The sequence below is a fragment of the Prunus avium genome, chromosome 8 (assembly GCF_965620075.1).
Source record: "Prunus avium chromosome 8, drPruAviu1.hap1.1, whole genome shotgun sequence".
Taxonomy (NCBI): Eukaryota; Viridiplantae; Streptophyta; class Magnoliopsida; order Rosales; family Rosaceae; genus Prunus; species Prunus avium.
The window spans coordinates 37,786,540-37,807,079 of NC_142291.1; the positions used below are offsets into that span (position 1 = coordinate 37,786,540).

At 38.3% G+C, this 20,540-nt stretch overlaps 5 protein-coding genes and 1 pseudogene across 6 annotated transcripts; 2 read left to right on the forward strand and 4 right to left on the reverse strand.

Annotated features, from left to right (window-relative positions):
* Positions 1–465: 465 nt before the first annotated feature.
* Positions 466–3,937, reverse strand: RUS2 (root UVB sensitive protein (Protein of unknown function, DUF647)). The gene is made up of 9 exons (XM_021959122.2): positions 3,780–3,937; positions 3,508–3,633; positions 2,889–2,977; positions 2,722–2,806; positions 2,382–2,441; positions 2,185–2,278; positions 1,973–2,070; positions 1,513–1,692; positions 466–1,267 (listed from the first exon to the last, which is right to left on the reverse strand). The coding sequence occupies exons 1-9, from the start codon at positions 3,789–3,791 to the stop codon at positions 677–679; spliced, it is 1,335 nt and encodes a 444-aa protein (XP_021814814.2). The 5' UTR covers positions 3,792–3,937; the 3' UTR covers positions 466–676.
* A 325-nt stretch (positions 3,938–4,262) lies between these two features.
* LOC110757497 (histone acetyltransferase subunit NuA4-domain protein) lies at positions 4,263–6,519 on the reverse strand. The gene is made up of 7 exons (XM_021959123.2): positions 6,360–6,519; positions 6,159–6,253; positions 5,762–5,862; positions 5,088–5,157; positions 4,853–4,880; positions 4,717–4,774; positions 4,263–4,569 (listed from the first exon to the last, which is right to left on the reverse strand). The coding sequence occupies exons 1-7, from the start codon at positions 6,370–6,372 to the stop codon at positions 4,464–4,466; spliced, it is 471 nt and encodes a 156-aa protein (XP_021814815.2). The 5' UTR covers positions 6,373–6,519; the 3' UTR covers positions 4,263–4,463.
* Positions 6,520–7,144: 625 nt separating this feature from the next.
* LOC110757441 (hyoscyamine 6-beta-hydroxylase-like) lies at positions 7,145–10,035 on the forward strand. The gene is made up of 4 exons (XM_088245620.1): positions 7,145–7,417; positions 7,537–7,787; positions 9,083–9,401; positions 9,486–10,035. Exons 1-4 carry the CDS (start codon positions 7,208–7,210, stop codon positions 9,732–9,734), a joined length of 1,029 nt encoding a protein of 342 aa, XP_088101746.1. The 5' UTR covers positions 7,145–7,207; the 3' UTR covers positions 9,735–10,035.
* A 713-nt stretch (positions 10,036–10,748) lies between these two features.
* On the forward strand, positions 10,749–12,793 carry ADF6 (actin depolymerizing factor 6). The gene is made up of 3 exons (XM_021959131.2): positions 10,749–11,043; positions 11,615–11,880; positions 12,329–12,793. Exons 1-3 carry the CDS (start codon positions 11,020–11,022, stop codon positions 12,477–12,479), a joined length of 441 nt encoding a protein of 146 aa, XP_021814823.2. The 5' UTR covers positions 10,749–11,019; the 3' UTR covers positions 12,480–12,793.
* A 209-nt stretch (positions 12,794–13,002) lies between these two features.
* LOC110757500 (inorganic phosphate transporter 1-4 pseudogene) lies at positions 13,003–16,059 on the reverse strand (annotated as a pseudogene). Its single transcript, XR_015826326.1, has 2 exons — positions 15,301–16,059; positions 13,003–14,827 (listed from the first exon to the last, which is right to left on the reverse strand). The product of XR_015826326.1 is annotated as an inorganic phosphate transporter 1-4 pseudogene (transcript).
* Positions 16,060–16,213: 154 nt separating this feature from the next.
* On the reverse strand, positions 16,214–19,483 carry LOC110757499 (inorganic phosphate transporter 1-4). Its single transcript, XM_021959127.2, has 2 exons — positions 19,325–19,483; positions 16,214–18,066 (listed from the first exon to the last, which is right to left on the reverse strand). Exon 2 carries the CDS (start codon positions 18,012–18,014, stop codon positions 16,398–16,400), a length of 1,617 nt encoding a protein of 538 aa, XP_021814819.1. The 5' UTR covers positions 18,015–18,066; positions 19,325–19,483; the 3' UTR covers positions 16,214–16,397.
* Between the last annotated feature and the right edge of the window lie 1,057 nt (positions 19,484–20,540).

The window sequence follows — 20,540 nt, forward strand, 5'->3', positions numbered from 1 at the left end:
AGACACTAAAAGAATACGCACGTTTTGTTAGAGTATCTTTTGATTAAAGAGAGCATCTCAGCGGGCGTGCTATGATGAGCAACTTTTCCATTATTGGCCTGAAAAAATCTGCTACAATATTATATTGAGAACATAAAACCTACATAGTGTTTAAACTAGGCGTGGGCTCGATTCGGGTTGGTTTGATTTTGAGTCCAACCCAGATACCGAATCGGAGGCTTCGAGTTGGCTATTCTGGGAAACCGGTCAGTCCAGTTAACCAGAATTGGTAGTTTGGGTTGATTCAGTTTCAAGTTTAGGCCGAAGAGAGAGAGAGCGAGAGAGAGAGAGAGAGAGAGCAAGAGCAAGAAGAAGGGAAGAAAATAGACAGGGAGAGATTGGGACAGGGGAGAGAGGAAGAGGAAGGAAAAAAATAGAATAAGAAGACGAATCAAACTGATTGAAGACCCTTTTCCAGACTAGAGCTAGTTGGCAACAATTACTCTATTAATTAAGATAAAATTATAAAATAGCAATTTCTCACGCAGAGAGCACGTGCTGGACTGCTAGTTCATCTTTACTTTATATCCTACATTCCATATAGTATTGTAGTAGGACGTTACAGAGATTCCCTACTCTCTCTAAACATTTTGTCACAAGGTTCCCTATGTTTCAATCCTGCCAGTATAAAAGAATTTCAAAATCTTGAAGAATTGTCTGAATCTGAAGCTACATCCGACCACCACGCGAAACGACTTCCTGTTCCATCCAGAAAGCGATCAGTATGCCACCCCTTGGCCTGCAGTTCAGATACAAATGGACCATATACATCATTCATCTTCTCGTACGCCTCTTGCAGTGCACTAGAACTTGGCACACCAAAAGACTTCTCGATATGTGTGGCGTATCCAGCAACAAGCCACCCCCTCAATGCATCTTCACCAGTGGCGCTGTGCTCCAATATCATGTCGACCTCTTTGTTTCCATGGCTTAAAATAAACTTCTCTTCAGGGAACCTTTGTTTCAATTCATCAAGTTTTGAAGGCTTGATGACCTCGTGGAAAGACCTTCCCACTTTTACATTTCCAGCATCTTCTATGAGTCGCCCAGGAAATAGGAGATCTTCTCGATACCTTAGGTCTGATGGGCTTGATATCTTCCCTGTCTTGAGAAAATCAGCAACAATCAATGCAGTCCTCTGTGGATTCAATGTGTTGACAGGAGTTGCCCGCATTTCTTCAATGACACTGTACACATGTACCATTGAAAGAAGAGGCCCAACAACCATCTGCAATGAGTTAAAGATCATTAGAAGCTTTTTTCTTCGGAAGGGACATTAAAAATTCACAACTACCACGTGAAACTCTTCTTTTAGAACACACACACACACACACACACACACACACACACACATGTATGTATATCATATCCTTAATTTGAAAAAGGATTTTTTATGCAATCCATTTTTATGAACACAATAAAATTTGTTGAATGGTAAAACTTTGGAATCAGACAGTGACATATATCCTATACCTTTCCTTGCATTGATGAACAGATAGTAGATGCTAACTGGATCCCTGCTCCTAGTCCAATGACATTGAACAGAGTTGAGATGGCCTCCCCTTTGGCAAAGAGGTCACTAAGATTGCCCTCTTTTGCAAAGGCAGAATAAATTGGTAATCTTGTTGCTCTTGCTGCAACAACTGCCATCCCCTGTTAACTTCAAAGGTAAAATACTTCAACACTGAGGAATCTATGAAATGATATTTTAGGATTGGAGAGCTGAATACTTCACATGGAAATGGTTTAAATATAAAGAGAGTAAAGTATCTTCCACAACAAGCTTACCTATTACTTTATCTTGATTGAAATAAACATTTAATCAGGAAGGAAATTTTATATCTACATGCAGTGAAGAAAAATCAAACGAGAGAGGAGGATTGAGAAGACAAAGTGAATATACAGATGTATGCATCTGTATGAAAAACAATACCTTTGCAAAATTTCCTAGCCCTGCGACTTGAAGAAAAAGTTGTGGACATAAAGGAGAAAGAACTTCCAAGCCAGTTCCCAAGTCATAGAGCACATCAGCTGCAAGATGGAAGGCTTAATTGAATTAGACACGTTCTAAAAGCAGTAAATATCACTTCCCATTAGAAACATACAGTTGCATATGAATCAAAGCTCCAGAATCAAGATACAGACCCAAAATTCTCCAACGTTTAGGCTCTGAATCCATTCTTGCACCCAGATTGGTACATATGAGCTTCCCCATGTGCTGCATCCCATCCTTTAGAACCTGCATGCAACAATAGAGAATTTGATAAATTTAAAATTGGAAGTGATCAGAGTCATGATTTTGTCACAAGTGATCTGATACTCCTCCAACATTAATAACTTACCCAGCTTACGACAGTTGCTTGGGCAGGGGTTGGTCGCAAGCCTGCAGCAAACAGGAGGGACTGTAAAGGAGTAAGAATGCAGCCAATGACCCAAATTACAATTGTCATTAAGATTGCATATTTTGAGAGAGAGAGAGAGAGAGTGAGCACATTTGTAGCACTTATATGATGAATCATAATACCACAATCAGAAATCCAAGGTGCTATTCATAACAAAATTTCATATGGATAAAGTACCATGCAAGCAAAATAAACTTGATTAGAAGTACCCAATTTATGATGCTTTAGAAAACTGTTGTCATTTAACTCATCAAATGCTTTGAAGGTGTCAGAAAAAGACCTGAGTTGAAAGCACTGACAGGGCAGCACTGGTGAAGTGCTGCAGTGCTCGGAATTGTGTGTATCTGAGATATCCTTCGTTCACACTGAATAAGTAAAAAATCATAAGCTAAATCAGTAATTGAACTAGTCTATGGGCTATCCAAGAAGTACGAATCAATACGTTACCTATATGGATATCCTGAGGGGAAAAATTTACTAACAAACGAGTCAGCCATCTTATTGAATACTGGCCTTGAGTCATCAAGAAGCTTCACCTGCAGGAAAATCAATGCAGTCAAAAAGTAGTTAAAAGAAAAAAACAAGAACAAAACCCAACCTAACTGGCAAAAACACATACTTGACCGCAGCTAGTTCATGTAATCCGCTTTCTAGTCCCTAAACCCGAATTCCGAACCGGACCCAAATTCCCATAGACTATGTAGTGTATTTTACCAGGAATTCTAAAACATTGTTGAACCAAAAGCGTCCTGATTTTCATCCCAAAAGCAGACTACTGAAAAATTATACCATGGTTTTTTGCCAAAGGCCCTTCTTTGATTCCCAAACCACATCCAATTTAAAGAAGCTTCTCTCTTTACCCATTTGTTAAAATCAAAACCAAAAACCCAACAACGAGTGACTAACTTACAGTGCTATTTGACTACAAAGTCCCCAACTGGGCACCTCATTAGAATTTAGGGTTTATGGTTTAAGGCAAGGGTTGCATTGGCTGCTGAAACTAACACTTACCCAGAACCCGCAAGTGAATATACAAATCATACAAGGTGAAGAAAATGGAACTTACAGTGAGTTGACCCTTGGGGTCAAACTCGCAGCGGTACGAGACTGATTCAGAGGTTTCGATCCAGTACACCGGCACCTCATGGGTTGGAACTTTGTCTGGTTCCTTCTTCTGCATCTTTATCTTCTCCTATTGATTCATGAACGATTAAGAAAAAAAAATGTACGTTAAAGCAAAATAGAGAGAGAAACAGAGTGCGAGGAACAAGCCGTATACGTAGACGGTATACGTGTATATGTATATGTATGCGTGTACACGTAGGCGTAGAGACATACCAACAAGTTCATGGAGGGAGAGGGAAGGACTGAAATGGGTCTAGCGCCGATAAGAATTTCGGCGGCAGAATCGGAGGGCCAACCCTCCTGGGTAAAGGCGAAATAATATTGAAGGATAATGCGTCGCCAGCTAACGGTGTCGTTTTTGTTGGATTTCAGTATCTTGAGCTTCGCTACATTAATGAGCAAGGATGATGCGACGTCGTTATAAAGGTTTACAACTTGATGAAGAGGCTCTCCTACTCTCTACCCTTTGGATTGCATTTTAGCACTTGTTGTAGCCAACAAAAGGCACTCACATTGCTTTGAATTCCAACAATGAAATAAAACTTACTTCTCATTGGTAGGTACACATTTTTATTCTAAAATTTGTTTGATAGTAAAAGAGACATTCTCCTTCTCTTCTGAACGTTGAAAGAGGACCCAAGTTTGATTCGCCCCTCTCCATTGATTAACAATCAAAAGCTTGGTCAAGTAACAAAATTTATGCAGAAAAAACCAATTTTAAATATTATCAAGAGTAATAATTACAGGCTGAGATAAGATTAATTTACACAAGTGAAAATTGCCTGAGAGGCATGACTTTTGACAATTACAAGATTCCACAAACAAAAGCTATGTCTCTCTGTTCAGGCTCTAGCTCGTGCAAAGCTCCTATGGAAAGGTCGACCAGCATTTCCTCATTCACAGTGTCATGTCCGCATCATCTTCATAGTCATAATCTTGTTCACTTGAAGGCCTGATTCTCTTCGCATCCCTCGGCGCAGGTCTTCCCTTCTTTGGTTTTCCTCTGTGACATCATTTATATAGTTAGAACGCTGATTCCAGGACTCAATGATACGGAACGATTGGTAACATCTGTTTTCTATCTTTGATACAGCTTGAGTAGCAATTCTAACACAACATTTAAAGTGTACAGAAATAGTGGAGTACTTACTGCCCGTTCGCATATATACCGCCTTTAGAACGACCTGGACCAAAGTCTGATCTCCCATCTACAGCAAACACAAGGGGAGAAAAAAATAAAAAAGATTGCACAGGTTGCTATATATTTGCTAATATATAAGCTTTACCATCTCGTGCGGCTGCAAGATCTTCAGCCTGAAAGAAGAAAAAGACAAACTATATGAATATCCATTTAGCAAAGTGGATTAAAAGCCAGCACTGCCTTTGAGGCTTTGAACTTTTAAGTTCACACACATTCACTTGAATGAACCCGTATTTTGGTTAAGACAATAAATTACAACAATGAAAGATGAAAACTGGTAAAGCCACCATAACGGAACTTTTAAAGTTCAGAATACTTACTGCTGGTGATGTGACAGAAGATAATGAGAACATCCTATCTTCAGGCTGAAATTTCCTTGATCGCTTCAAGCTGCAGCCAAAAGTTTTGAAGATTTCCATTCCATTAAATATGGATACAGTAAATCCAATTATACAAAATTTGCACAGATATAAGTATATAATCCAGAAAACATCAAATTTACGCATTGGTTTACTATTACTTGCATGTGGATCCTTATGCATCAAAAAATCTAACTGGAAAAATAGACTATTTGGCGAGATATATGTTGTAAGAACATTCAATTCAGATACCTTTAGAGAAATGAGTAACAACCAATTGTTTCCCAGACTGAAATCATGTCTCAGACATAAAGTAGTGTTGCCTGAGTCAATCCATTCAAAAGCTCCTAATATCATATATAGAAATAATATGGACTCGACATGTAAAACCATGTCATTCTGTGAGTTTATGTCTATGGCTTGGGGTTGTTCATGGCTAATAGGGACCACCTAGATGAGCTAATACTGACGATTTTAGCTTGAAAAGTGGTCAGTGAAAGAAGTGACCCTGTTATAGCATGATAGAATAAAAGAATTCAGCTAGCTAAGCTAAAGATAACATGGAAGAATAACAGGTCGATGACTCGATATCAGGCATAAATACCCAGAGTACTCAAACAGTAGTTCCTGCTTACAAGTTAGTGTTCTTGGATGAGGATAGAAACCCTTCAAAACCTTTTAATACATTGCCACATTGAGTTGGATCCTGCAGATAACTCGTCTCCAAATCATAAACCTGCATTTAAAGAAAACATTAGTTCCAGTGTATCACATATGCAGAGCAAAAAAGAGACAAATGAATTTTCCATCCATAGCTTATGCTGCAGCATACAATAACCAGTAAAATCATTTATTAAAAAAAGGAAAGAAAGCAAATTCCATGAAATAAAAGGTCTTCCATTTCAGTTATATCCCGAAAATGAGCCAAGAAATCAATAAACCCAGAAACGAAAAGGCTCATCCCCCACCCCCCAAATTATAGAAGAAGAAAGAAACATGTGAAATATTAAAAAATATATATAAAGAATGAACCTGTTTCTCAATGCCCCGGAGTTCGTCTTGAAGCTTGGCTCTCCTACTCAGAAGAGAGGCAAGCATTACTGATGGGTTGTTCGCCGTTTTCTGCCCTGCCAAATATTTAACAGAAAAAGAAATCAAATTCATAGACAATAAAAATCAAGCTCGAATATTTTCCTTTTTTTTTCCATCGAAAAAAATTATTCAAACGCATACCTTCTGAATCCATTCTCAGCAGGGAATCGTTTGACAGTTGCCCAGAAACCAAAGTTTGCGAAACCCAAAAACCCCCAAATTCTGGGAAAAATTCCGTAACCTAGGGCACACAATTTTCAATCGAGAGCACACAGACCCAATTCACCCACGATTAATTGGATCCGTCGGGTCGGGTGCGGATGCTCCAGCTTGTTACTGGTAACCACACGTGTGTTTTTTTGGAAACCACACGTGAAAACGTAAACAAATGAAAGTTGTGAGATTTCGTAAAAATTGAGGGATCGAAAGCGCAAATGAAACATGAAAAATCGATAATACCCTCGCTGTTTTTGTAATGTAGTAGGGTAAAAATTGGCATTTTCTATTTCGCCTATTCACTAATTGACCCAAAGGTCTGTTGTCTTATTACTCCAAAGTATTGACAAATTACTAATTAGCCCATACATTTATAGGGATTTTTGTTGTCACCTCAATTGGACGGCAGTTGCAAGGAACATGTAACTCTAAGTAATTAATAGTATTTACCTCTGTATCTAAAATCATGTGTTCAAATTCCCGCTCACTAACTATTCGCGTACGTTAAATTCTATTTTGTTAATGTATATCAGTCATTTTATTTCTTGATAGCCCACTAGAAGGGAACAAATATTATATTAACTCCAATCGATATAATAAAAATAAAAAATAAAAAATGGAGCACATACATGGATGGCTGACTTTACGAGGTGTAAGTCTGGAAGCTACTCCAAAGCCTTATTTATATATGCACTAGTTTTTCTATGTCTGCAATCACTCTGAGATTATACACCAGATTATCTGGGCATGTTCATTGGCATTGGAGCAAAGCAATGGAGAACCTCGTTTCAAGCTGGTACAACGTTCAACCCTTGCCGGACAATTACATATTCCCACCAGATGCAAGACCCGGGAAGCTAGATGTTCCTTTATGCAACAACATTCCAGTGATTGATATTGGTGGAGCTGGAGCAGAAGCTCATGACAGAACCTCTATAATTCAGAAAATGCTCAACGCGAGCGAAGAATTCGGATTTTTTCAGGTTGCTTAGGCTTCAATTTCTTCCTAATTTGGTCAACTCACCTCTGCTTTTTCATATGTTATTTATGAATCTCAGCTTCCACTTATAACTATGTTACATGTCATTTATAATTGAAGCAGGTAATCAACCATGGCATACCAGAAAATTTGCTGAAAGATACAATGGGGGTGTTCAAGGAGTTTTTTGAGTTGCCTGTAGAGGATAAGGCAAGCCTCTACTCTGAGGACCCCAACAAAAACTGCAGGCTCTTCACCAGCAGTGGCAATTATGACTGGGAAGAAGCTCATTTTTGGCGTGATATCTTAAGACACTCTTGTTATCCTTTGGAGCAATGCATCCAATTTTGGCCTCAAAAGCCAATTACATATAGGTAAGTGATGGTACCAAATAGCTAGACATTGAATACGATATTTAACATATAAGTAATACTATCGGTATCATGTTTACTGACCGCTTTTCTCTAAAGAGGTAGTCAATAACATCGTCAATAAATGTGGTACAAATAGTATTATTGTTCGAGATATTTGTGGATATTAATTAGGGCTTCTTAGATCTAGGTCCACAACGATTAGCTATAATTGGGTTTAGTCCTCGCGGTTTGAGTTTTAGATGCAGGTCCTTTTACATTTATTACTTTTTTGTTGTGTCAATTTTACCCTTTGAGGTAAATAAGGAAAACACATTGAAAATCTAAATTTAATACATTATTTCCTTGTAATTGAATTCCATAATTTAAATTTTGAATTCTTTCCTTCATAATATTCCTAATATATGGACAAAATACAATTTAATCAATACAAAGTAAAGACCCACAAATTATACCAATACAAGCACCCACATTAAATTATATACCTGACATACAAGTAAATAGTGTTATTATTAGTAACGAAAAATACTTAGTGATAAATCATGTTACCTATAAGTTAGGAACATAAATTAGAAAACTACCTATAAGTCAGATAAAAAAAATAGAAAACTACCTATATCTCCGGTACATAAAAAAGATAAATGGTAAATCGTATGTTACCTATAACTTAGATTCATAAACAAAAAGGCAAAAAAGTGTGGTACCTATATCTCATGTATGTCAAAACACAAGTCAATTAATAACTTTTTTTTTGTTAAAGGAATATGTTACCTATAATTTAGATATATATATGAAGAAAAATATATCAAAAAATGTATTACGTACCTATGTCTCCGGTATACTATACATAAAAGAACAACTAAAAAGAATAAAATAACTGAACTTGATTAAAAGTTGAGCATATATTCAACATAAAATAATAATAATAAGATTACCTCATTAAGAGTTGTTGGATGAGGAAAGAAATATAATATTGGCTAATTATCTCATTAAGGTAAGTAATCGAAGATAATGGGCAAGGGTAAATTGGATAAGGAAAGAAATATAATATTGGCTAATTATCTCATTAAGGTAAGTAATCTAAGATAATGGGCAATATTGGAACAAAAAATGATTTTAAATATATAAAATAAAAAGATTACATCAGACAATATTCAAAAAGGAATGTAATCCTATGTGGCACAAAAGTCAAAAGACTTGTATCAAAGTCACCAAATCCGAGGATTAAACCCAACTTTTAGATGAGAATTTGGATATATATCAACTTTTCTATATTAATTACCAATGATGTTTTTCAGAGAGCATGTTGGTGCATGTTCCACCCAAGTGAGGGAAGTGGCCTTGAACATTTTGCAGCTAATCAGTGAAGGACTTGGGCTAGAACCTGGGTATTTCAGGGATGAACTTAGCCAAGTGTCTTTACTCTCAGTCAATAATTACCCACTTTGTCCAGACCCAAGTTTGACATTAGGGTTACCTAAACACTGTGACCCAAACCTCATAACCATTTTACTTCAAGGGGATGTAAATGGGCTTCAAGTTTTCAAGGATGGAGAATGGATTGGTGTGGAGCCTCTTCCCAATGCACTTGTGGTCAACATAGGCTATCAGTTACAGGTACATATCACTATTCTTTATACTGAAGATTATTATATATAGTATGTTCATGATCATGACAAATTTTTGTAAACATGGATGCAGATTATCAGTAATGGGAAGCTGAAATGTGCCGAACATCGGGCCGTTACGAATTCCAGAAGTGCTAGGACATCTGCTGCATTTTTCTTCACTCCTTCCCCTGATTGCCTCATAAAACCTGCAGGAGCTCTTATTAATGCAAGCAATCCCCAACTCTACAAAGCGTTTCAGTACAAAGAGTTCTTTACTAACTATGCTATGAAGCAGGGTCAAACCGACATTGTACTTGAACCATTCAAGCTCCAAGCTTAGTAGATGATCATGCTGTGAAAAAGGAGAAATGCTCTTGAACTTTTGGTTGAGCATTGTTCATTTGAATAACTGTCGTTTTGCTCTATGTAGAGGCAAAAGCAGAGCAACTGGTCCATATTTATGTGGGTGAACATTGACATTGTAAAATTGTTCACCGGATCATTCAAGTTTAAAGAGAAGTTTATTTGTGACACAATAATGAGTTTATTGAATTCAAGAAGTTGTGCTCTCAAACAGAAAAACTTGCAAGATGATGTAAAATGGAGTGATTTCAAGCATAGAAATGAAATGTGAATTGCCCAAATCACCCTTCTGTTTTAGTAATCTAGTAGGGTAAGAACGACATTACATATTTAGCCTTGTTCATGAACTGACCCCAAAGCTCTGTTGTCTTTAGGGCTGAGAATTTAAACCAAAGAACCGGCCAACCGACCAAATTGGACCAAACTAAACCGATGAATCAAGTTTTTGTTTTTGTTTTTCTGAATTCTAATTGTTAACTGAACTGAACTGCTTTGGTGCGATCCAATTTACAATTTAAATCACTCCAAACCACGGTTTGAACATTCGGTTCAGTTACTAAACCAAACCCAGGCCTAGTTGTCTAGTCGGAATTATTGGCAAATTGCGAATGGATCCTTTCGCAGTTGAGAACATATTTAGCTACTCTGAGTTTCTTATTATCCTCTTCTGTCTTGTTCATCTTCTTCAGCTCCTCTCCCGCTAAAATGCATCAACCAAAGCAAGTAAAACCACCTTGTTCAATTGTTCAGAAGATCACAACTTTCATAATCCTAAATTTGCCTTGCCAGCAACAAAAGCAGAGTATGTACGTGGCGAGTGGACAACGTTGCGGTGGTTATGGAGGTGGGTCCCTCTGACTCTGAAATTCTGTCCCCGAGTCAACGTCAGGGCCATTGCAATTTGCAAGCGTTAGTTTTACGCACCATCACCATGTGTACGTATCTTTCGTCAGAGCAAAAGGGTATATATAATGAGAAAGCGTAGGCACACTGTGCTCCTCTCCTCTCCTTTACAATCCGAATCTTCCACTTTTTTTTTTCTTCTCTCATTTTCCTCTGCTTTCTTTTTCTGGCCTCAGAAAAACGAAGAGAATATTATTAACTTTGATTTTCTTTTTTGTTTGATCGGTTTCATTCCCAATTGCCCATTTGTTTATCTTTCTTCTGCATGCCTCATTTGCCCATATCTCTTCGCCTTCTCTAAATCTGTTCTTCTTATTGTTGATCGACTCTCTCTTGTTCTCAAGACTTTCGTGGCTGCAATGTCTTTCAGAGGGCTTAGCCGGGTATCTCTCTCTTTCACTCTCTGTTCAGTTTTGAAGCTTTGTTCGGTTTGTTTTGGTTCAGTTTCGACTGCATGTTGCATTGGAACTTGCCTAGTAGGGTAACTATTCATTTGATCGTGAACTACCATGGAAGGGATTTTAATTTTATATAAGAGTTTTTTATTTTGTATCAAACCCCATGTTTCTCTACAGATATGTTAGTTTGATGTAGTTTTGGATGAACCCAGTTCAGTGTTTTAGTATTCATTGGTTGCTGAGGAATTAAAGCTTAAAGCTTTTTCTTTTTCTTTTATTGAGCTGAAATTAAAGCTTGAAGCTTTAGGATGTATTGTTTCCTGGGTACCTTGAAAAAAAACTGGGAATTCACCTTCCTTGATCCTTGTATTGGACTTCCAAATCGTTTTACGAGGCTTTTGTTTTCTTGGTCCTAATTACTGAAAGTCATCAGATTTCTTCATCGGCCTAACAGAGCATAGGTTTCTAGTCAAAATAGTTATTCTTATTAGTATTGAGTCAAAACCTGTAGATGGTTGTGTGTCTGTTATATAACGCAATTGGATTTTCTTTCCAGCCAAATGCTTCGTGTGCCATGGGCGTTTCTGATGACAGCAAGAACACTTTCATGGAACTGCAGAGGAAGAAGGTTCACCGCTATGTGATATTCAAGGTTGATGAGAAGAAGAGGGAGGTTGTGGTTGAAAAGATTGGTGGTCCAGCTGAGAGCTATGATGATTTTGTGGCATCTTTGCCTGAAAATGATTGCAGATATGCAGTTTATGACTTTGATTTTGTGACTTCTGAGAACTGTCAAAAGAGCAAGATCTTCTTCATTGCATGGTTAGTTTTTGCCTATAATCCCTTCACCACTGATATTTCCCTATTATGTTTGGACTGACTATAATTTCTGTTAAACTATAATTACCATGCGTTGATCTTATGTGATAAGACAAATTCTGATCCCAATTCCCAAGTCCCAATGTTTCAAGCCCCTGCAGATAGTTGCGAAGGATAAGTTTCACACAAATTTGTTTTTTGAATTCATCCATAAATTTGCATTTGCATCCTTGACTTCATATCTAATTGTATATGTAATATGTATGAAGCTTTTTTACAAAATCAAAGGTGCAGAATACTTTGATGCAAGTTTTGGCCCTGAAAACCATACTTTCATTGAATCTTGGATTCTCTGCTGGTCATAAACACCATAACATCTATTATCTATACTTGCAATTCAAAAACTTGTTCTATCATGTGCCCCATTCATGATTATTTGCATGGTGATCAGGTCCCCTTCAACCTCTCGAATCCGTGCAAAGATGCTGTATGCAACATCTAAAGACAGGTTTCGGCGTGAGCTGGATGGTATTCACTATGAGATTCAGGCTACTGACCCATCAGAGATGGATCTGGAGGTGCTCAGAGACCGTGCACACTGAACAGTCTCTGCAGCACTAAAACATGTCTTCCTTGGTCAGTCAAAAATCTCTGGGGTTCTGTAAGTTTGTTATGCTGGCTTTATTATGTGCAGAACCCATTACTGGCACCAGACTCACTGTATTACTGTTCCTTGAATAAATTGGCATATCAGCTGGCTTGTATGAAAAGTATGGTTTGATGTTATCTGCTTGCTGCAGAATTCAGTTACCTTGATGTAAGCTTACTTCCTAGAGGAAAATGAACTTGTCATTAGGTGATGTAAACCCTGAAAATTGTTGTTATATAAATTTGGTTGGCTTCTTATGGTTTTTTATCTTTGGGGAAAAAGAAAAGGCCACCCATTGTCTTTTTTTCTCTTATTATTTGCCTACGAATAATTGCAAGCTTTGTTAAGAGGAGAGGACCAAAAATAGTGATGCACAATTATTAGGAGAGTGTCAATCAAATAAAGGGATGCTGCCAACATGAGCAGTGAAAGAAAGAAAATTTGCACCAGCTTAAAAGGCAATATAGACGAAAAGATAACAAAAGATCATCCGTACTTCACTATAATAAAATGATTAAATAACAGGAAAAAAAAGAAGCAGCAGAAGATCTGATTTCTTCTTTACTATAATACAATGACATATGATAAAAGACTATAATAGAAAAAATTGACAAGGATATCCTAAAAAATTTCTGTATTTTAGAAGAACAGAAACTCCCTTCTTGTCTGCGGCTGCTTTTAATCTTCTACTTCCTTAATTGCGCTCTTCATTGGTCTCACCTGAAAGTTCCTCCAGAGATTTTCCTTTTGATTCAGGCACAAAGAATGTAAATAACAAACCCAAGAAGTTGACCACACCCAACACAATGAGTGAATTCTTGACCCCTATACCAGCAGGGAACCCTGCTTCTGCCTTAGTCTTGTCCTGTGGTTGAGCCAAGTACAAAAAGCCAAATGCACCCACCATTGCCCCTAACTTTCCCGCTGCTGCAGATATGCCGTGGCATGTAGACCGCAGTCTAGCCGGGAAAATCTCAGCCGGAACCACGAATGTGGTGGCATTGGGTCCAAAATTTGCAAAGAAGAAAGTCAGTGAGTAGAGTACTACAAACCCAATCAAGTGATCCTTGTGTGTCCAATAATTGTAAGGAAAGGCCAAGGCAAACATGAACACTGTCATGAAGAAAAATCCCATCAACTGGATTGCAAATCTTCCAATTTTATCAATCAAGGCCACAGTGAACCAGTAACCGGGCACAGTGCTGCATAGAGCAATAAGAGTCTGTGCCCTTGCTATTCTATAAACCTCTGAAACGGCATTCATAGTCTTTGCACTAGGAATCCATCCAATGGCACTAAAGATGTCCTTCTGAAACAGATTTTGACTATAAAATGCAATGTCAAGCAAGAACCATGTACTTGTGGTTCCAAGCAAGTGAAGTCCATGGCGGCGCATAAAGTCCTTAGAGAACAAACCAAACGATTTAGCAGGTTCCTGGGGCTTGACCGGTTCAGCTTCAATGTCAACCTGCAAAACTTTTGCCATATCTGAAGTAGCCTGTTTGACATTATTGGCAACAAGCGCTGTGTAACGAGCAGTTTCAGGCATCTTCGACCGCGAGTAATAGGTTAGAGCTGCTGGAAGTGCTCCAACCATTAAAATGATTCTCCAAAGGTAGTCTGCTTGTGGGACAGTTGAACCAGTTGGATCAACTTCATAAGCTGGAGCCTTGAACTTGGCCTCAAATATGGCAGACATAAGCATTGCAAACAACCCTCCAGCTAAAATTCCAAATCCCTGCATGGCAAAGACTGCAGCAACGAAGGCACCACGAGTCTTCTTATTAGCATATTCAGACATGATGGTGGCCGAGAGTGGGTAGTCACCACCAATGCCAAACCCAAGCCAGAAACGGAAGAAGCAAAGCGTTGAAACTACAGATTTTGGGGTGTGCCCAAAGGAGAGCCCGGAAGCAACGGAGCAGATGACCATAAGCATAAGAGTCATGCCATAGACTTTCTTTCTTCCCAATTTGTCACCAAGCCAACCAAAGAAGACTTGCCCTGCCAATGTGCCACAAAGTGCCACACCATTGACAGCAGCTGATACATTTGGAGGCAATGAGCCAGGCTTTGCTGAGCCTTCGACGTGATAGTATATGCGGCCAAGCAATTTGGTGACAAGGGATATGCAGAAGAGGTCATATGCATCAGTGAAGAAGCCCATTCCAGCAATCACAATTGCGGTGAAATGATACCATTGTGTTTTTGCACTGTCCAGTGCATTAAGCACCTGCAATTGTTCCTTGGCCATGGCTAGCTTGCCTTGTTAGATCTCTCCCTCGCAAACACTTTTTTCCTCTGCTTCATCAATATGCACGAAAACGACTCGTAAGATTACATGTACAGACTAATGTATGAATAAAGAATCATAAAAAATATGAGATTGACATTGTAAACCAAAAGTTACACACAAAAATGTGAAATGAAGAATTTAAAATATTTCAGAAAACTCACAGAAAGAAATTAAAATAATGCACCATCTCAACCGGGAATCAAAAAATCTCAGGCTTATACATATAACAAAACTGACCATGATAATTAAGGATTTCAATTTTTCGGAAGAAAAACACACAAACACATTAGTTGTACCAGAAGAGGATCTGAAATTTGAAAAATTGCATTCAATATACAGAGTGGGAGGAGTCAATAACAATGTAATGCCTACAATAAATGAAAATTCAACAATGGCAAATAGGAATATAATCAGAGAGATGGAGCTCACAAAGAAGAAACAAGAACAACATGCAAAGAGCAGTAGTTTTTTTTCTGACCTGGATTTGCTCTTTCAACCTTATGGAGAGAGACACACAGAGAGACAGAGAGAGAGAGCAGTAGTTTATGGTTAAAGGAATGCATAGGCTAGAGAATTTATATGCAAGATTGTTTCCCTGATCAACAGGAATATTATACTGGCATATTCCCTCCATTTTCGCTCCCTTACCCAATCTTCTCTTCAACAAACTGAGATCTTCCACTGGTATATTCCATGCCAGATTTTCTAGTAGTAGCTAGCAGTAACCAAAAACAGTTTCCATAGCCACAACGCGTATTTCAATGTATGTGAACGTTGGCTAGTAATGGCTGGTTGTCCATGTTTCTATATATGGTTTCAAATTTGATGCCAACATTTAAGTTGATATCTGAGGCCATGGAATATGGCCTAATTGCTGCCAGGCTAGCTAGCTGGAGGGTGCTACTCTTTAAATAAAAGATTTCATATTTCATTTGGAGGATTTTTTAAGGTAAAACTAATTAATCTTTGTGCTCATCTACTCGCCATATGATGAGAGACCAAAAAAGAAAAAAAAATAGAAATGCATACAATTTATGTGCAAAATAATTTTTTGTATTTATTACATGTTTATTCACATGGATATTTCCGGGGTACGAATTTCTACTTAATGCGAACACGGTTGTAGCCGCTAGATCAACGAGCGCACCCTCCTCTGATGAGCCTTCCTTGCATTGCGAGGATGGGTTAAAGCAGATTTCAAAGACTCAAGTCAATCCATTGAATACTGATTTTTCAACGATGCTAGTCCCAGTTTGAAGTGGGGCTAAAGTTTGACACATTTATTAGATACATCTATCCCTTTATCAACATTGGGCCAAGCAATAGAATTTGGAAGCAACAACAATGGCCATTGAGTTGGCGGTAGGCTTGAAGCTACATGAGAATACAAATGAAGAAGCAGGAAATTTTCTTTCTTAATATTTGGCATCCTCTGCAAATTCCTTCCTTGACATAATATATGGACTCAAGTCACAACAACATAGAGGGAAGAGGGCAATAGAAAACTAGAGCTTCCCTCTCACCAAAATTAACCAAAAGCTTACAACATTATTTCTACAAGCTGCTTATAATAACCTAGGCAACTGGAACTGTCCTCCTGTTTAAGCCTGATGGCTCCAACTCCATTGCCCCAGTTTCATTTTCATCTTCATTCTCACCGGACATCTCCTCCAACGACTTCCCGTTTGATTCGGGCACTAAGAAGGTGAACAATATCCCTAAGAAGTTAATTACACCCAACACAATGAGTGAATTTTTCACCCCAATTCCTGTAGGGTACCCTGCATCTACCTTGGCCTTATCCTTGCTCTGAGCCAAATACAAGAACCCAAATGCACCAATTATGGCACCAAGCTTCCCAGAGGCCGCTGAGATTCCATGACAAGTAGACCGGAACCTAGCTGGGAAAATCTCAGCTGGCACAACAAATGTAGTGGCATTAGGACCGAAGTTTGCGAAGAAGAAGGTCAACGAGTAGATCACCACGAACCCAATTCGGTTGTCCTTATGAGTCCAGTGGTTATATGGAATGGCCAGTGCAAACATAAACACTGTCATGAAGAAGAATCCCATCAATTGGATAGCAAATCTTCCAATCCTGTCAATGAAAAAAACTGTAAACCAGTAGCCTGGGACAGTGCTGCATAGAGCAATAAGAGTCTGTGCCCTTGCAATTCTGTAAACCTCCTGAATAGCATTCATAGTCTTAGCAGGAGGGATCCATCCAATCGCGCTAAAAATATCCTTTTGGAACAGATTTTGGCTGTAGAATGCAATGTCAAGCAAGAACCAAGTGCTTGTTGTTCCAAGCAAATGAAGCCCGTGGCGACGCATAAACTCCTTAGAGAACAACTTAAATGCACTAACCGACTCCTCCATCTTCTGTGGTTCTGCTTCAATGTCAACCTGCAGAACCCTTGACATGTCTGATGCAGCCTGTTTCGCATTCTTGGCAACAAGAGCGGTGTAACGGGCGGTTTCAGGCATCTTCATCCGCCAGTAGTAAGTCATTGCAGCTGGGATTGCTCCAACCATGACAATAATTCTCCAAAGATAGTCTGCTTGTGGAACAGTGGATTTAACTGGATCGACCTCATATGCTGGAGCATCAAACTTGGCCTCAAACGCAGCTGAAGAAATAATAGCAAATATACCACCAGCTAAAATTCCAAAGCCCTGCATGGCAAAGACTGCAGCAATGAAGGCACCTCGAGTTTTCTTGTTAGCATATTCAGACATGATAGTGGCAGAAAGAGGGTAGTCACCGCCGATGCCAAACCCGAGCCAGAATCGAAAGAAGCAAAGAGTTGTCATCACGGATTTCGGGTTGTGCCCGAAGGAGAGGCCTGAAGCAACGGAGCAGATGACCATGAGCATAAGAGTCATGCCATAGACTTTCTTTCTTCCCATCTTGTCACCAAGCCAACCAAAGAAGAGCTGGCCTGCTAGTGTTCCACAAAATGCCACACCATTCACAGCAGCTGATACATTGGGAGGCAAAATGCCAGGTTTCTCTGCATTTTCAACATGGTAGTATATGCGGCCCAGCAATTTGGTTACCAGAGATATGCAGAAGAGATCATATGCATCTGTGAAGAAGCCCATTCCAGCAATAATAATTGCAGTGAAATGATACCATTGTGTTTTGGCAACATCAAGTGCATTCAGCACCTGTAATTGCTCTCTGGCCATGGCTAGCTGCTAGCTTCTACAAGTTTTCAATTCTCTGCTATCTCTTATCTATCTGCAGAATTTGAATACCAGTGAGAATATGAAAAACCAGTCAATCTTGAACCACAGAATTTTAAAAGAGAACAAACAGAAGAAAAGTCAACAAATTGCAAAATAAATATCAAGGGGGCAAGAAAATTTGACTCCAACTCTTGACAGGACATGTATGACTATTAGACTGCAAGGCCATTAATTTTCCACCATATTTGGTCATCTATTGAAATTTAATAGCCTCACCCATAATTCCAGGACCACAGATTTTCAATCCATGAGGGTATTTTTGTCAACCCAAATGAACAGTAGGTCCAACTAATCCAACCTTTTGGTTTTCTGACTGACTTTTAGACTACAGTTAGTTGTATTCAAAAGATTTATTGTCTCAAAAGAAGACTGAGACTGAAGATTATTATAACTAAATCATACACATAGAAGAATTTTTATTTGACAGCCAAAGAAATTTTAAAATTAAAAAAGATAAAGAAAAATTTGGCAATGAAAAAGTGAAATAATCTTCTGGAAACTGAAAAGGCAAAGCCTCCACGACTACAGGAAAAGTAGAAGAACAAGACAAATACAATGAACTCTGCCTCATTCTGTGTCTCTCTCAAGTGTGAACAAGGAAGATCACATGCAAACTACCCCACACAAGCAGACAAAACAGATACCCGTGAGTGAACTGAGGATTCATTAGACCAAACCCAGAATTCTTATTTAAATCAATTAAAATATGCACCAGAAAAAAAATATTATATTATCAGATTAAGTTTTCAACCTTTACCCCTGCAGTTAAATTTCCAGGGTTGTTGAACCAGATTTCTTAGGCTTAAAATCCAGGGATCATTACACGATGGAAATTATAAATGGGATTTATTAGCAAATTTGAACCGCTGAAAATCATAAATAATACTATAAATTCAAAGGGGGCAGCCAATGCCATGTCCCAAACATGGCAACCCAGATCCGAAAGAAATGAAAAGGAAGGAAATTTAGAGTGAAGATCAGAGTTAAAGTCAGATACGAAAGAACCCATGTAAAAAAAAAAAAAAAAAGCTATGGCTTGTTTTTATTCCCACTGACAAAAAAAAACAAAAAACAAAAGAAACCCACTTTACAAATTACACTTTTCACTTTGCTCTTGCAATTTGCATGCATGAAAAGTTGACATCTTTTGTGTGTGTCATGTGCATGGAGATGGGCTTAATTACAGGAGCAAGATTAATTAACAATGAAAGACAAGATTAAGCATAACACAAAGATGTTTAGCAGCTAACCTTTTGGGTTTTGCTGCCTTTGGAGAGAGCAAAACAGAGTGTGGGGGGCAGCAGATGAAATGGTGAGAAGTAGCTGTGAAATAAGGAAGAGAATGGATATGTATATTTATAGGCAACGGCATCACTTTGTTTACGCAAATGAGTCCAGAACAGAGAATTTGTACCGGCATATTCCCTTGGCTCTTCTTTTTTTTTTTGGTCAAGTATTCCCTTGGCTCTTCAGTCAACTATAACTCTCTGGAGTCTGACCCTCCCCATTACGACACCGCTTTGCATCTAGGTTGTCCACACGTGTCCCGCATCTATGTTATTATTGGTTTCCATTAGGTTTTTATTATTCTTATATATCCTTTTTTTGTGTCTGGTTGGGAATTACGGCGTGTTAAAGGGTGTGATTGATTTCTGACCGTTGATGCATATAGTCTGATTATAAGACTTGTATGCCTTTACGATGAAGAAACACTTGGAATCGTATCTAAGTATGTAGTATTTGGATTGTAGTATTCGGAATTTGTACCTTTCATGAACGAACCCACACTCTTTGGATTGTAATAAATTTGTCAACGACTTGATGGTGTGAAATGAATCGTTTATTGAGACTTAACACCATTGTCATTTTACAAGTCCCCAATACCATATGGACCCAATTGGAAGGTTTCATGGAAGATTTTCCTCCATACCATATGGACCCATTAATCGGTTGTTGAGACTTAACACCGTTGTCGTTTATTTATAATACTTTCTTTCGTAGTTTGAAAATTATAGTATTCTTTTTTAAATTTGTGTTCATTTAATGTGACACGCTATTTATTTAGATTGAAAACAATATAAACAAATAAAAAATTATTATTAATAAAATAAAAGGGTTAAATAGACTTTTATAGAGGAAGTGATGTGGTTGTTGTGAGGTAGCGTTTGGTTGTCAATAAAGCCAAAACACCAATGAAATGAATTTAGTAAAGAGGGGGGAAGTTTCTCACCACATCACATGTGATGTGAGGTGATGCGAGGAGTCAATATTGGTCCCATAATTGTGAAGTCTTTGTATTTTTTTTAAAAGAAATTCAATGGCTATGGGTTAGAGAAAACAGGACCTCTAGCTTTCCTATCAAAACTAACCGCTATATAATTGTCTCCTCGTCCCTATGGCAAAATCCAAATTTCAACGTCTCCTTATTTCATACAAAACGGTAAATCCTCCCTTGAACTTCTTGAA